The sequence below is a fragment of the Scyliorhinus torazame genome, chromosome 2 (assembly GCF_047496885.1).
Source record: "Scyliorhinus torazame isolate Kashiwa2021f chromosome 2, sScyTor2.1, whole genome shotgun sequence".
NCBI classification, from domain to species: Eukaryota; Metazoa; Chordata; class Chondrichthyes; order Carcharhiniformes; family Scyliorhinidae; genus Scyliorhinus; species Scyliorhinus torazame.
The window spans coordinates 83,179,309-83,196,889 of NC_092708.1; the positions used below are offsets into that span (position 1 = coordinate 83,179,309).

The window sequence follows — 17,581 nt, forward strand, 5'->3', positions numbered from 1 at the left end:
CCGGAGGCCCTAGACCGATGCGGGGTACCGCTATATCGATGCCCGTTCAGCTACCAGGAGCGTCAATGACTATTGCATCGGCATCCTAAAGATGTGGTTCCGATGCCTTAACTGCTCTGCTGGGGCCCTGCAAAATGGCCCTTGGAGGGTCTGTAAATTTGGACTGGTCTGCTGCATCCTGCACAACATCGCACAGCAGAGCGGGGACAGGTTGGAGGAGGAGGAAGGATGAGGAGGATGGCCAGGACGCCCGGGCTGGCATGGCAGGCCACCCAACATGTGCTCCAGAGCCGCCGCACATGGGACACCCTCATCACCTGCAGATTTGCCAACTAAGAGGCCTGGCCACCAACAGCTCCCCACCCTGTCCGACCTCTCCATACTCCCACCTCCTCCCCCACCCCCTTCCAAGTTGTTTCTCCTTCCCCATTGCCGTTCACATCCTCCCTTGTCCACCCTCCCTTCACTCCATCCCACCACCCCAGCTCCCCCTCCCCCATCCGAGGGTCCTACTAGCATCACTACAGGGTGTTGGCCTTGGCGGGCAGTATCAGCAGTTCTTGTCCATGGGACGGAGAATGATGATGACTCGCTACGAGATGAGGTCTGGTGTTCCTCCCATTTGACAAAGTCTGGCTCCTGCCTTCAGGACCACCTTCCACTGTCTGCCTGGGTGATCACTGCATGTGTGCTGGCCATTCCATCTCATGGGCCCATATATTCTTTGCGGTGGTTGGGGAGATGGGGGTTGCAGTCATGGGGATGATGAGCGGTGATGTGATACTCATTGGGAAAGCTGTCCTACAAGGTGGCCTCACACTTCTGATCCCATTCCCTGCTGCCTCTGAGGTTGATCCCAGTTGGAGCGTACAATTGTCCTGGGGGCTCTGCCGCGTGCCATCTTCCAACACCCGCAACCCACACCACCAACCTCTCACACACTCCACCTGGCACAACCTCTACACCCACTCAGCCCATCCCTCACACCCTCAGATAGAGGATTGAGGCAGATTGGAACGTTGGTGAAAAAGTGTTTAATCGTGACTATACACATTGTTGCACCCTGACCACTACCTCTAACCTATGTGCTGCACCCGTGCCAACTTAACTGGTGTGTACCTTCCTTATTTTGCATGGCCTACCACTCCTTCTAGGTGTGACCCCAGACAACACATCAGACATGGAGGTGGCCTGCTGAGTATCTCGTCCTCTGATCTGACATGCCTTTCGTGGCCGTCCTGTAGATGGCCTGGACCTGGATGGGTTTGGTCGACTTTCAGGTGTTACAGGTGTCGAAGTATCACCCTGTTCTGGCCACTGCCCAGCAGATAACCAGTGTCAGGTGGTGAGTAGGGGGATTTAGAAGCGCTGAGTTTCCAGCACGTCCTGCAGGAGGCACCGGCACGGGTCCCACCACATCCTCCTTCCTTTGGGTACTCAATGGCTCCGGAGGTTGCACCATCACCTGATGTTGCCAGTCCTGGTGGCCAGCTCGTCTCAAGCAGGATCTCGAGGCCTTCAATCATTGAGCACAGAGTCTGGGCCTCATCCCTCAGGGTGTGAATCATATCCCTCTGCACCTCGGCCATTTCTCTCTGCGACTGGCCCAGGTCAGTCAGCGTCCGGCCAATGCTCGCGATGCCCGCAGCCATGACCTGTTGTGGCTGGGCCAAGCTCTGGGGCGCCCCAGCATTATCCATGTGGGCCCGAAAAATGCTGCCTGTGACTGGGCTCCCCTGTCCTCAACCTCAGCCAGCACCGCACAGTGTGCCCCAAGCCTTGAAATTCTTGACCCATGGCTGTGACTTTCTGACCCAAGGCTTCCACCACGGACGCTACCCGTTCAGTGTTGGCCTGGGTACCACATATTGTTGGCACAATCTCCTGGACCTGAAGGCGGTTGGACACCTAAAACTGCACCTGCAGGCACTGGAAGGTTGCTGACACCCTCTCCTGCTGATCCTGGCTCTGGGTCTGCATCTCCATCAGTGATGGAATCGTACTTTCCAGAAGCACTATACCTGCCCAGACTACAGCTGGTCCCTGGGACCGGGCAGCCCTCCGACCATCTGCTCCCTTGGGGGTTCCTATCTCCACCTGATGTGCTGCAGTATGTGTGACGTGCGCATCAGAATGTGACCCAGGAGCCTCTTCACTAAAATACTCCACCGAGGTGATAGTCTCTGCAATGGTGGAGGGTGCAGACGAACGCAATGCCAAGAAGTCGGTGTTGTCCCCGGAATGCTCCTTCGGGGTGGGTTCGGGTTGTGGCTGGGGGCGAGGCATCGCAGATGGGCCAGTCTCATGGTGATCTTGCAAGACAAAAGACACATGGTGACATCTTGGGAAGGAGTGGTCTGGGAGAGAGAGGTGACATCATTTTGTATTACGGGCTCACTTGGTTGTCACATGCCAACCTCCACCTGGGAGATCACCCTATACTGCATCTCTCCAGATAATGCCATCAACCTCTGCTCAGCGGGGTTGAGAGCCCAGGTGTCCAGGACTCCCTCTCCGGTCTTCTCCTGCTCCCTTCTGTTATGGGCCATTTTTTTCTAAGGGACACATAAAAGACATGGCAAGATTATTGGAGGTAGGTTACATGGGGGAGTCTGTAACTGCTGGAATGCGTGTGCAAGGTACCTGGCCAAAGAGGACAATACAGATGGGGTTTGGTGTGGTGTAGGGTGAGATGTGATGGAGATGCAGGCAGGTGGGATTGATTGGCCTCAATGGGAGCGGGCATGTGATGCGAGGAGTGAGGGACAGGAGTGATGCCAGGGGAACAGAGTTGGTGGCTCACTTGAGCTGTCCCAAGGAGACTGTTCACCTTCTTGCGGCATTGCGTGTCAGTCCACCTGGTGAGGTTCACCATGCTGAGCACCTTGGACAATTCCGCCCAGGCCCAGTTAATGACCGCGGGCGATAGCCTCCTGCCCACCCTGAGCAAGAGGGTGTCCAGTCTCTCCTCCACTACCTTCAACATTTGATGAAGCTCCGGGTCCACAAAGCGTGGTGCTACTCTTTGCGGGGCCAGTTTCTTGTCTGGAATGAGAGTGTGTGGGGAGTGGATTGCTCCACCTCATCAAACTCTCCAGTGCCAAAGCCGGCCTCAGCAAATCCTATGACGGTGGGAATGAGAACTACTCTCGATTCACCTTTGGCAGAGTCTTAGCATGTCTTGAATTGCTCCAGAAATAGCGCCCCCAATAAATACGCGAACCACACGCAATTCAATCCCGGCGTCAACATTTTCTCTCCCAAACAGAAAATTTAATCGCATATGTTGGACTGGAACGGTAGCTTAGTGGTTAGCACTGTTGCTTCACAGCACCAGGGACCCGGGTTCGATTCCCGGCTTGAGTGACTGTGTGGAGTTTGCACGTTCTCCCTGTGTCTGCGTGAGTTTCCTCTGGGCACTCCGGTTTTCCTCCCACAGTCCAAAGATGTGCGGGTTTGGTGGATAGGCCACGCTAAATTGCCCTGAGGTGTCCAAACATTAGGTGGGGTTGCTGGGTTACAGGGATAGGTGGAGATATGGGCTTAGGTAGGGTACTCTTTCAGGGGCCAGTGTAGACTCGATGGGCTGAATGGCCTCCTTCTGCACTGTAAATTCTATGATTCTATGTTGTTTGTTATGGATGTCTGGTCAGACCTTAGAAATGCGAAGATACTGAACCAGGCGCATAACGTTTTTAAGTTTGAAACTATACAGAAAAGATAGATTCGTTCTGGGAGAGATAATATAAGAAATTGGGCTTTGTTAATTTATAAACAAAATGTTATCAAAACAGAAGAAAAGAAAACAATATTTAAACTTTCAAACCTCACAGTTCTAACATTAACAGATCCCATTAAACAACGTTTGGCATTAAAATACAGCTCTCGTTCCACTTATACATCCAGGTAAAAGTAGCACTTTCATTTAAGAAGCAATCTTTTTTCTGTTAGGACATCTCTTTCCAAATCCTTTTTCAAGCTTTCTCTCTCTCTGGCCATTTTCATGACCTGTTCCAAGGCTGTTTACATCTTTAAGCTAGCAGGATACCTGACCTGAGTGGCTGCTCTCCACAGCCTTCTGCTTCCAGGTTTCCTGACCTATCTTCTTGGCTGGCTATCTGATTCTCCCTTTGCTCCCAAAAGGATTTCTCTCTCTTTCTCTCTCTCTGGCTGAGCTCCGCCCAGCCCTTCAAACAAAGCTTCTCCCCCAAGATGGTCAAAACTGAATCTATTCTCGTTATTTGGCTGATAGCCCATTGCCATTTACACAAAGCCAACTACCTTCCATTATTCATGAAGGGGGGGAGGGCGGTTGCAGCACAGTGGAGCAGTGGTTAGCACTGTTGCCTCACGGCGTCGAGGACCTGGATTCGATTCCGGCCCAGGGTCACTGTCCATGTGGAGTTTGCGCATTTTTCCAGTGTCTGCGTGAGTTTCACCCCACAACCCAAAGATGTGCATGATATGTGGATTGGCCACTCTAAATTGCCCCTTAATTGGAAAAAAATGAATTGGGTACTTTAAATTTATTTTTAAAAAGAACATTATTCATGAAGGCCCACCTTCTCAACCTTGTCCCTCGCCTGAGATGTGAAGAGCCTCGGGTTAGGTCACCACCAGTCAACTCTCCTCCTCAAAGGGGAAAGCAGCCTAAAGTCATCTGGAACTATGGCGACTTTACCTTACTTTTTACTTTCCTCTGATGGGCCACTAGACCATCAGTCTTTGTCAATGGGACAATGTCTGATCATGCTGGAATGTCCTGAAAGACAATGGATATTTGGTGAATCACATTATGCATTTCCTAACGAGTTTAAGTCTGAATGGGAGCATGTCACTCAGCCAGGTATGGGTGTATCCTTTTGAGTTCGGACTAACGGCATTTTCCTTCAATCAGTTTAAATCTTCAAATCAGCTTCATTTTTGGACCCCATTTCTATATCTAATATCTCCCTATCATGATATTGTCCAACTGAACAATCGGTCCAGTCCATCTGCTGAATATTGATTATCATAGCCTCAATGTTGACATGGTCAGTACTTTCTTATTAATGATCTTATCATGCTACCTAATAAAAGGTAAGGTGCAAAGGCGTCTTTAGTGAATTAAAATCAACTGGAATTCACTACTAACCGAAATTTCTGATGTACCCCTCATACAAGCCAGCACCTTACCAACCGGAAGTAATCACAAAGCTATCTGGAACCCACACCAGTATACTGTATTATTTTATACCTGAATTTATATTTCAGTCTACTATTGAAGATTAGAGTAAAAGGAACATGTTTGTTACTTCCTGAGTACTTGCTGGCTATTTCATACCATAGATTTTGTGTTGTATTTCATTGGTAGATGGAACTCTGTTAACTGGCACGTTTTATGAACTGGCACCACCCATTTTCAGCGCATGCAAATTAATACAGATTTTACTGTAGATTGGGACAAAAGTATCATAATTGGAAAAGAAGGGCATGTCCAAGTCAATTTTCTAGGTTAAAATGCTTTTGGTCCAATCATGGATCCAGTTCTGGGAAGTGAAGTGGGAAAGTAAGTAATGTAAGTATTGGGAACCATGTGGGCAATGAACATAACATATTTAGGTTTGACACGGAAATTGTAAAGCACAGGGAATAGTGAAAGTGAAATGTATCTAGCTGAGAGGAACAAGGAGAAAAGAGCTATCACATAAAAAGCATAGACTGTGTGCACATCCCTTATTTCCTGTATCAAGATTTTGAATAACCCTATTGTATGTCAGCATTTATAATGCTCATTAGCACTATATAAGCACTTCTCATGTTAACATCTCAAAGAATAATTAGTAAAGTGGAAGTGAGTGGAGCTACTGGTACAGAAGAGATGTAGATATCACTGGCAAGACAACATTTGTTGCCAATGCTGGGATTCAAACCCATGTCCCCAGGGCATTAGCCTGAAACTCTGTATTACTGGCATTACCACCTGTCCAGTGTCATTCCCACCATGCTACCATCGCCCCCGAGGGGACTGCGGAAATATGATTGTAATTTGAGAAAACCGTTGAGTTAAAGAAATTGTTTTACACCTAATGTAAATCTGTGGAAAATGTTAAATTAGCTCAGAGTGGGAGCTGAATGAAACCATTTAGAGAGAAAGTGACAAATCCGTGTGTGTTAGAAAATCAGGAAAACTGGACGCTTTAAAATGAGGCAGAACTAATTTTTAAAAAATCCTTTGAGAACAGGGCTTAAAGGTGATTTGATTTATTTATTATCCGTGTACCAGGAACAGTGAAAAGTAGTGTTCTGCGTACAGTCCAGGCAGATCGTTCCATACATGAAAACATGTAACATACGACAAATGCACGGTGCAAGACTGAGAAGGGGCATCTAAAGCGATAGGACAGCAATGCCCACATTGTAAATTTCCAAATCCGCGGGAACCAATCAATATTCGAACATCTTAATATCTCTTTCATGAAGAGTGTGCCACAGGCACGGTTTTGGCTCGTGTCTTTCAAGTCACAATGCGAGATTTTAACACTTCATTGCTGTTGTTTAAACGGAACCCTCCTCGCCCCCCCCCCCCCCCCGCCCCCCCCAGTCCGAACAGTGACCTCTAGCGTGTGGAAACACCCTGGGAATCTGATTCCCAATTCTCCACAAACCCAAATTCGTCCAAGAGACTGCTGACGCCGTGCTCTTTAAATCACAATTTAAGTTTGCAACTTGCAATAGCTGACAACATCAATTTAGCGAATGTAAAAGCAGAATGGTTTGGAAAAGAGATGGAAACGTATTCGGTCCGACTGAGATCCACCGGGATCTCACAACAAACTTGGAGTGACTTGTGTCAGTCAGGAAGCGAACTGTACTGTGTGCAGAAAAGCTCAACAATGAAACTATTTCCCCCACCTCCCCCACCCACAACCGCAAATGTGAACACGCGTGAACCCCCCTAACTCACACGTTTTCTTGCAAAAATGGACACATTCAAAAACAGATTACGACACTTCTACAAATGTGACTTATAAAGAGGATTCTGTTAACAAAAGCGAATTTGAGTGGCCAGAGGTTTTCTCGAGAATAGGAAACTCTGCTCTTTGTTTTATTTGCCTGTGTGAAACATCAACCGACTGAACTGGTGTGAAGCACAAGCCATTTCGGCACAAAGCTGTCCTCGGGAAAACTTGGGGAAAGGGCTGCAAAAATGTTCAATTCGTGCAAAAAAAAAATCTCCATTTACACCGTGAAACGATCGAAAGGCCAGTCCCCCCGTCAGTGACATTTAGAAAATCTGAGATTCTAAATGAGACAGGATTCAATTGTTTTCAAAACAAAAGGTTTGAATTTACAGTTCAGGAGACGGAATTAAACAGTGGCGAGAGCTTTGCTTTGGGGGCGGGGGGGGGGGGATTTATGATCCCCGCAGTAAATGCTGACAGTATTATTTTTTCACTTACCGGAAGCCAGGACCAAGACAGATGTTGGGGTTAGGGCACTCCACAAACCCATTCTCCTCTCAGCATGGAAAGTGCCGCTGAAAAGCCCCGAACTCTCAATCTGTGCCTTTTACTTCCATTGTATGGATTTGGTGTAAAGAGCACATAGCAGGCGGAGAGTGAAATGTGGGTGAGTCATGATGTTGACGGCTTTAGGGAGGGTGGGTGGATCTTGGACGGGGTCTGCGATCTGGGCGGATCTGGAGCCAGCTGTTCGGAACTTTTGGCTTTAAACCCCAGCCACAAGGGGGGGGGCGCCCAGAAGGAGGAAAGCCTCAACAACAACAAAATCCAACACTGACTCTCCACAATGCAACAGACGAACGGCCACTCGCTAACTTTTGCAACTCGGAATGTTAATTTCACGCGCGAAACAGCACTGGCAACGCAACGTGGGCGGAATGAGACTACATCTTAGCCCATCACAGTAAACACTCTCCCTGGACTTCCATGGAAGTAAGCATCGAAGTTTGAGCATCTGAACAGCTTTTGAAAAGCGAGTATCAAATCACAGAATCCCAACATGCAGTGGCGGCCATTCGACCCATTGAGTCTGTGCTGACCCTCCGAAAGAACACCTTACTTAGGTCCACCCCGTCCTACCCCCGGAAACTAACCTGTACAAGAGCAATTTAGCACGGCCAATCCACCTAACCTGCGCATCTTTTTAAAAATGATCTTTATTGTCACAAGTAGGCTTACACTGCAATGAAGTTATTGTGAAAGTCGCCACACTCTGGCGCCTGTTCGGGTACTCAGAGGGAGAATTCAGAATGTCCAATTCACCTAACAGCATGTCTTTCGGGACTTGTGGGAGGAAATCGGAGCACCCGGAGGAAACCCACGCAGGCACAGGGAGAACATGCAGAGTCCGCACAGACAGTGACGACCCAAACCGGGAATCGAACCTGGGACCCTGGCACTGTGAAGCCATAGTGTTAACCACTATGCTACCGTGCTGCCAATTTAGCACCGCCAATCCACCTAACCTGTACATCTTTGGACTGTGGGAGGAAACCAGAGCACCTGCAGGAAACCCACGCAGACATGGGGAGAACGTGCAGACTCCGCACAGACAGTGACCCAAACCGGGAATCGAACCCGGGTTTCTTGTGCTGTGAGGCAGCAGTGCTAACTACTATGGCACCATAGAAGCATTCATTAGGTGGTTCGTAGGAGAAAAATATCAAAGGGCATGAACATATTTCTCATGTTAATAATACATTTCATTTAGTAATTACTCTCAGCACATATTTTAATTTCAATTCAAGCACTCTGGCATTCACTCTAAACATAATCCCTTTGAAACCTATTTTCCTGTTAGTTGATTGGAGAAAATTCAAAATAATTAAGGGGACTGCTTAATCCCTAAATCGAAATAAATCTTCCCAATTAAAAAAATAAAACACCAGGGACTTGAACCGACTGAAATTAAATCAAAGTTTTGGTTCAAAAGTTGGAAGGTATTTGATGCTATGAAATATGAAATTCGTATGGTAAGCGGCCACTTTATTCACTCTCCAGAAGATTTACTTTGCTATAGGTATAAAGATGATTTAAAACTGAAAACGCTTAGTGTAAAGATCTGGAATTATTTGCAGAAAATCAATACCCCTGAAATATGACTTTCTTTAAAAAAAATTACATCTCAAAACATATTCAAAAACAATGGGTGTACTCACAAGGAGGGACAGGATATTAAAAAGAGCAAATATAAATGATGTGCATCTTTTGCAAGAAATTACAGTTCAGAAGAACTCAAGCTGGCTTTGAAATATTCGGCAAACTTTTTTTTTGTTGAAATTGAAAGTGAGTTACTTCCATCCCATTTCTATGGAATTCTGAGCGCGTGGTTAGATGATTGACGACAATCTAGTTCGTCGCTGCCAGGTTACATTTAATATGATTGTGGCTTTTATATTCTATTGGTGTTCTTGCTATGCTTAAAGATTTAAAAATATCGCAAGCACAGTTGACCACAGTGGGTTATGTGCGCTGTTTCTTGCTTCCTCATATTGCTGTCAACTCCTCAATTTTGTGGAACACAGATGCTGCCAGAGCTCCTGAACATTGCCAGCATTTATCGGTTTGCCCAGTATAAGCTAAACGTGCCCATTCTATTGGTGCAATGCAGTACATTACCGAAATACAGTAGTAAATAAGTTCCATTTGCTTGTTATGTTTCATCCTCGTTGATTTTCACTGTTCCACGGCCAATGTACAAGCAGGCCCAGAGAGCAAGGTATTTGGTCCGCCATCTGTTTTATCTGTCAGCGTCGCTCTTAAAGTGAACCTGAAAGAAATTCTGTCGTCCATAATGGAGCAGCTGGCGTGGGGGATCATCTGAGCCCAACGCTCACGCACACACACATATTCGTTCACAGGATGTGGGAGTCACTGGCACGTATTGTCCATCCCTACCTGCCTTTGGCCAGTAAAATGGCTGAGCTAGTTTAGAAGAGTTAAAAGTCAACCACATCGCGGGAATCTCAGAAAGGCCAGAACAGGCAAAGGGCCGCAGATATCCTTACCTAAAACCAATCCAATAGTTCAATGATCACCATAACTGATACTAGCCACATTGCTAGTTTTATTTAATTTATTTAATTAACGTAATTTAAATGACCCAGCGATGTGCTGGCTTGATTTGTAAAGTACACATTATTCTTCTTTGTCCTGCCCACCTATGCCAATATGATGCCCACGCAGTCTTTGTCGATAATGTGGCTGCCATACAGTCAATATGGGCCACTGCATGTTTATATTCCATTGAAATAAGAGTGGCGTTTAATCACAAAATGGAACTATCTTCTCGTGTCATTAAAACGGGCTACGTTAAACGCCTCAGACCTTTGAAGGGAAATATCATTAAGATTTATCAGTGAGTTGCAAAAAGCGAGGAATACTATTTACCTGAACTCCTCTGCAGCCCCGCCCACAAAATCAAGGCGAAACTTCTTGTCATCATTAAAACTGAAAAAGTGAATTCTGGCTGTCGCTGTTACTATAGAATTTTAAAAATGATCAAATCACATAGTTCGCGCCACAAGGACACGTCGTACAAAGTGCTGGTGGGCCTATAGTTTCTACTTACAGGTCCAAATTATTAAATTACAAAAGCATCAAATGTTCGTTCAAAATGATTTATTTTGCTCATATCGTTAAATAATTCGGTGCTGTTTGTTTTATTTTTAAATATACCAGAATTTACGCCGGTTTAGCTGATCCATGGCACTCTTTTTTTTAACCATCCTTCATTGCAATCTGAAAGCAGGAAACCTGCCTGAATTCACGCAGGGTGAATTTACAATGCAGCCCCGACCTGGGAGCAGCAGCGCACAGTTCAGCTTTCAATGAGTCGGAACCGCAACTTACATTGGCTGGCTCCTGGCTGGCGGAGTCTGTAACAGAGTTGCCCAGGGGACAACAAAATGCTCCGATACAGGCGTGGGCGAAGCCTCTCGGAACAGTTGAAGAAAGTAAGGAACGTATATGGTATAATTATAACGTTTCACGGCCTCATGATCTCCCAAAGGGCTTCTTCTGAAGCTCAGTTACTGTTATAATGAGGGAAATCTGGGAGGAACTTGGAACACAGCAAGATCATAGACGATAAGACCATAAGCGCAAAAAAGGAGGCCATTCGGCCCATAGAACATAGAACATACAGTGCAGAAAGAGGCCATTCGGCCCATCGAGTCTGCACTTAATCCCACTTAATCCCTCACTTCCACCCTCCAGTGTTTCATAAAATCATAGCATTAGAGTGCAGAAGGAGACCATTCGGCCCATCAAGTCTGCACTGGCCCTTGGAAAGCGCACCCTACTTAAGCCCACACCTCCACCCTATCCCCGTAACCCAATAACCCCTCCTAACCTTTTTGGACACTAAGGGCAATTTATCATGACCAATCCACCTAACCTGCACATCTTTGGACTGTGGGAGGAAACCGGAGCACCCGGAGGAAATCCACGCAGACACGGGGAGAACGTGCAGACTCCGCACAGACAGTGACCCAAGCCGGGAATTGAACCTGGGACCCTGGGGCTGTGAAGCAACTGTGCTAACCACTGTGCTACCCCATTCATTTCGCCATTCAATGAGCGATCCCCCAAAATGAAAATGCTAACACAATCTGATAATCCATTTCATTGATGTTGATTGATGGATATGTATTTAAGGGTGAATAACAATCCCCCTGCTCTTCTTCAAATTGTCCCGTGGGATTTTTTTTCACGTTCACTAGATGGGGACATTTTAACAGCTCATCCAAAAGGCTGTGATTCTGACTGTATAGCACTCTGCCTGTACTGGACAGTAATGTGAGCCTAGTTCATGTGCACAAGTCAGCTCAATGTCAATTTGGCTGACGGAACTGCCAAAATGAGTTGCTCAGAAGAGCAAAGCTGCAGCTCAATTGGTCGCCCTCGCGCCTCTGAGGAACAAGGTTCAGGAATGTGAGCACAACATTCTCTGATGCCTCTCCACAGCACTGCTCTTGGGTGAGATATTAAACTGAGGCCCCATGCCTGCTGGGGTGGATGCCAAAGATGTCCTGGCCAATATTTACCCATCAATCAATTTAACAGCAATAAAAGATGAGCTGGTCAGTATCACATTGCCATTTGTGGAAGTGTTCTATACATTCTTTTTTATTCAATTTATGTGGTGTGGGCATCGCTGGCTAGTCCAGCACTTTGCCCATCCCTAGGTCCCCATTGTGAAGGTGGTGGTGAACTCAGAGGCAGATTTAAAAACATTTTATTAAGGCATTTATAGTTTCATAATAACAAAAGACACAAGTACAGATATAAAAATAGTTCAATGCATAACACACCCCTCCATCTCCCACAGTTCTCGCCTAAGCGGGACTGACATAGTCCAACTCCCTCCCCCATACCACCCCCTTGCTCCCTAACTACCCCACCCCTATACTAATCTGCTGACGATTCAATTTTTTCCGAAGAAGTCAATAATCGGCTGCCACCTCCTGAACGAACCCTAATGATGAACTTCTCAGGGCGAACTTGATTTTCTCAAGCCTGAGAAACCCAGCCATGTCACTAACCCATACCCCTGCTTTCGCGCGATTTGAGTCCCTCCACGCTAGTAAGATCCGTTTCCGGGCTACCACGGAGGCAAAGGCCAAAACATCAGCCTCTCTCGCCCTCTGGACTCCCGGGTCTTCCGACTCTACAAAGATTTCCACCTCTGGACTCGGTGCCAACCTCACCTTTAACACTCTGGACATGACATCTGCAAATCCCTGCCAGAATCCCCTGAGCTTCGGGCATGCCCAAAACATGTGGACATGATTTGCGGGCCCTCCTGCACATTGCCTGTCCTCTACCCAAAAAAACCTGCTCATCCGGGCCACCGTCATGTGTGGCCGGTGGACCACCTTGAATTGTACCAGGCTGAGCCTGGCACAGGATGAGGACGTATTGACTCTGCTGAGGGCATCCTCCCAGAGACCCGCCTCTAACTCCCTTCCCAACTCATCTTCCCATTTACGTTTTGTCTCCCCTATCTGGGTTTCCTCCCACTTCATGAGTTCTTTGTTAATTTCCAATACCTTCCCCTACCCCACCCCCGTTCTAGAAACTACCTTGTCCAGTATTCCCTGTAGCGGAAGGAGTGGAAAGGTAAAAACCTGCCTTCACACAAAATCCCTTACCTGGAGATATCGGAACCCATTCCCTCCCGGCAATTCAAACTTCACTTCCAGATCCTCCAGACTGGGAAAGCTCCCATCAATAAACAGATCGCCCAGCCTCTCAATACTTGCTCTCTGCCACCTCTGAAACCCCCCATCCACCAACCCCGGCACCAAACTGGTGATTACCACAAACTGGAGCCCACACCGATGCTCCCTCTACTCCCATATGCTTCTGCCATTGCCCCCAGACTCTCAGGACCGCCACTACCAAGGGGCTTGTGGAGTACCGGGCCGGCAGGAATGGCAGAGGTGCCATTACCAATGCCCCCAAACTTATGCTCTTACATGATGCCGCCTCCACCTGCTCCCACCCCGACCCCTCCCCAACTACCTACTTACAAATCATGGCTATATTCGCCACCCAGTAGTAGTTCCTAAAGTTCAGCAGTGCCAGTCCTCCATCCCCTCTGTTCCACTCCAGCAACACTTTCTTTACTCGTGGGGTTTTACCGGGCCACACAACCCCAGATATCACCCTGTTCACCTGCTTAAAAAAGGCCTTTGGAATAAAAATAGAGAGACACTGAAAAACATAACAAAAATCTTGGGAGAACTGTTATCTTTATGTTCTGTACCCTCCCAGTCAGTGACAATGGGAACATGTCCCACCTCCAGCCAGCAAAGCCTTGTTCAAAACAAAAACATCAATCCTTCATTTGTTCCACTAATTGGCCCAGATATAACTTATGTAGCTGCTCCCATCTCGTTGCTACTTGAATACCCATGTAACGAAAACTACCTCCCACCTTCAATGGCAACTCCTCCAGTCTCCTCTCCTGCCCCCTCGCTTGGACCAGACAAACCTCACTTTTACTCATATTCAATTTGTACCCCGAGAACCGGCCAAATTCCGCTATAATCTCCCCCATTCCCCCTAATAGGTCGAAAATATATGAGAGTAGGTCATCTGCATGTAGCGATATCCTGTGTTCCACCCCTCCCCCCGGACTAGCCCCTTCCAGTCCTTTGACGCTCTCAGCGCCATCGCCAATGGTTCTATAGCCAAGGCAAACATCAGTGGGGAGAGGGGACATCCTTGCCTTGTCCCCCGGTGCAATTTAAAATAGTCCGAGCTCACACACTTCTTCCACATACTCGCCATCGGTGCCTGGTACAGCAACCAAACCAAGTCAATCAAGCCCTGCCCAAACCCGAACTGTCCCAGGACCTCCTACAAATAATTCCATTCCACCCGGTCGGAGGCCTTCTCTGCGTCCACAGCGACCACCACCTTCGCCTCCGTCCCCTCGGAGGACATCATGATCACATTCAGTAGCCTTCTAACATTGGCCGTTAACTGCCTACCCTTACAAACCCTGTCTGGTCTTCCCCTATCACCCCCAGAACACAGTCCTCTATCCTCAAGGCCAGGAATTTGGCCAGCAATTTGGCATCAACATTTGATAGGGAGATTGGTCTGTATGACCCACATTGCTCTTGGCCCTTCTCCCGCTTCAGGGTCAAAGAAATCGAAGCCTGTGACATTGTTGGGGGAAGGACACCCCACTCCCTTGCCTTATTAAATGCCCTCTTCAGCAGCGGGCCCAGCATCCCAGAGAACTTGTAAAATTCCACTGGATAGCCATCCGGTCCCGGGGCCTTGCCCAACGACATGGTCTCCAAACACTCTGGTATTTCTTCAATCCCGATCGGAGCTCCCAACCCCTCCACCAAACCTTCCTCCACCTTCGGAAACTTCAACCTTTCCAAGAACTGCCTCATCCCCTCCATCCAGCTGGGGGCACCGACTCATACAGCCGACTGTAAAACTCCTTAAACACCGCATTCACCCCCGCTGGGTCCAGTACCATCTTTCCTTCTCGGTCCTTCACTCTTCCTAGCTCCCAGGCTGCCTCCCTTTTCCTTAGCTGGTGTGCTTGCATCCTACTGGCCTTCTCACCATACTCATATATCGCCCCCCTCAACTTCCTCAACTGCCCCACCGCCTTCCCTGTAGATAACAGCCAAACTCCATCTGCAGCTTCTGCCGCTCCTTCAATAACCCTGCTTTCGGGGCTTCAGAGTACCTTCTATCCACCTGGAATATCTCCCTGACCAGCCTATCCACCTCTGCCCGTTCCACCTTCTCCCTATGAGCCCGTATCAAAATTAGCTCCCCCCTAACCACCGCCTTCAGTGCTTCCCACACCATTGCTGTCGAAACGTCCCCCATGTCATTTATCTTCCAAGTAATTGCGGATGGCCTCCCCCATCCGTCCACACACCCCCTCATCCGCTAACAGTCCTACATCCAGTCTCCATTGCGAGCAATGACCCCCCTCCTTGCTCACTCGTAAGTCCACCCAGTGTGGGGCATGGCCTGACACAAGGATCGGCAAATACTCGGCATCCACCACCCTAGCCAGCAAAGCCTTGTTCAAAACAAAAACATCAATCCGGGAGTACACTTTGTGAATCTGGGAGATAAAAGAAAACTCCTTCGCTCTTGGCCGTCCAAACCTCCACCAATCTACACCACCACAAACATTTTTAGCTCCTTCGCCACGGCTGGCACCCTCCATATCCTTGAACTCAACCAATCTAACCTCAGTTCAATTACCGTATTAAAGTCCCCTCCCATAATCAACCTATGTGAGTCCAAGTCCGGGATCTTCCCCAACACCCGTCTCAACTCCGCGTCATCCCAGTTTGGTGCATAAATATTTACTAAGACCACCAGCATCCCCTCCAACTTCCCACTTACCATAACTTACCTACCCCCCGAATCCACCACTATGCTCCCTACCTCAAATGAAACCCGCTTATTAATCTAGATCGCAACCCCCCTAGTTTTAGAATCTAGCCCCGAATGAAATACCTGCCCTACCCAACCCTTCCTCAGCCTAGTCTGATCCACCACTCTCAGGTATGTCTCTTGTAACATTGCCACATCTGCCTTCAGCCTCTTCAGATGCGCAAACACACTGGCCCATTCAGCTCTCTCACGTTCCATGTGATCAACCATCAGCCTGATCGGAGCCCCCCCCCCCGGCCAATCATCCATCACCCTTCTTAGGCCAGCCTCCGGCCCTTGCCTCCTCAGGTCCGCCCTCGGGTGTCCATCATCATCGACCTCCCATTTGTTTCCAAGCGCCAATCCCTTCCCTGTCAGCAGAACAGTCCCCCCCCCCAACCCCCTAAACAAAACAACAATCCCAACCTCCCATAACAAACAAATCTGCTCGCTCCCAATGCGCTTCTGTGAGCTAGCCCGCCCAGCTAGTCTGGTAGCCGCCGCCCGTGGCATCAAGAATTCTACAACCCACTGATCTCCCTCCCCACCCCCTGCTCGAACATACATATGCAAATTACAATCCCCAACAGACACAAAGAAGAAAATTCCACCCACCATCCTCCAAATAGAACAAAGTTAACCCACATACAACACTGAGCAACGGTTCAAATCTTGGTACGAAACAAAAACATACAAAACACAAAAGTAAAGAAATTATGCCGCACAAGTACAGAATTACCCGTCCCCAAGTTCAATGTCCTCCATCTCCTGCCAGTCCCGTCTTTCACGCCGTTCATCGTCTCCTCCAACAATGCAAAATGGAGTTCTTGATCTTCATAGGCGACCCACAAATGAGCTGGGTACAGCAGGCCGACCCTCACCCCTTCCGCACCCAAGTCCTGGTAAATGCGCAGCTTGTTGCCTTCCCATTTGCAGCTCCTCGTCTGCCTGGCCCGCTTGAAGATCTGCTCCTTGTCCCGGAACCTATGCAATCGCACCACCATCGCCCTCGGTGGCTCATTCATCTGCAGCTTTCTCGCAAGCACTCTGTGTGCCCTGTCCACCTCCAAGAGCTGAGTAAACGCACCTTCTCCCATCAGCTTTTCGAGGATTCGCACCACGTATGCTCCTGCGTCCGATCCCTCAATACCCTCCGGGAGACCAATGATCCTCAGGTTCTGCCTGCGCGACCTGTTCTCCAAATCCTCCATCTTCTCTTGCAGCCTTTTCTGGTGGTCCCTCATCAGATCCATCTCCACCTCCATCGCGGTTAGCTGGTCCTTGTGCTTAGCCACCTTCTCTTCCACCTTCTGGATCGCCAGTCCCTGGGCTTCCCATCTTTGCTCCACCCAGTCAATCCCCATCTTAATCAGGTCCAGGTACTCTTGCCTTTGCTTGGCAAAGTTCTCCTGGAGGAAGTTCACCAGCTGCTCCATTGACCACTGGGCCGACAATCCCAGTCCCCCTCCGTCATGCTTTCCTGTGCCGCTGCTCCACTCCCTTCTTCGTCCAACAATCTCTTCTTTGCAGACCACGTCTGGTCCATGACTCCATAAACTGGTGGGGAATTGTTCTTCTCTTCTTCAGCCTCCAATTTTACCACTCAAACCCCCCATACGTCGGGGAAAAAGGTCCCAAAAGTCCAC

The 17,581-nt window shown here is 48.3% G+C and overlaps 1 protein-coding gene across 2 annotated transcripts in view; it reads right to left on the minus strand.

Annotated features, from left to right (window-relative positions):
• Nucleotides 1–9,748, minus strand: part of tgfbr2l (transforming growth factor beta receptor-like) — a 146,083-nt gene extending 136,335 nt beyond the window's left edge. The window contains exon 1 of one of the 2 annotated variants that reach the window (XM_072473185.1): nt 9,624–9,748. Coding sequence is in view for 1 of the 2 variants with exons in the window: in XM_072473184.1 (XP_072329285.1) it covers nt 7,443–7,494 (52 nt within the window). In the remaining variant the exon portion in view is untranslated. Of the gene's footprint in view, nt 1–7,442; nt 7,708–9,623 lie in introns of those variants that run through there. The other variant, XM_072473184.1, reaches the window with a different exon arrangement.
• Between the last annotated feature and the right edge of the window lie 7,833 nt (nt 9,749–17,581).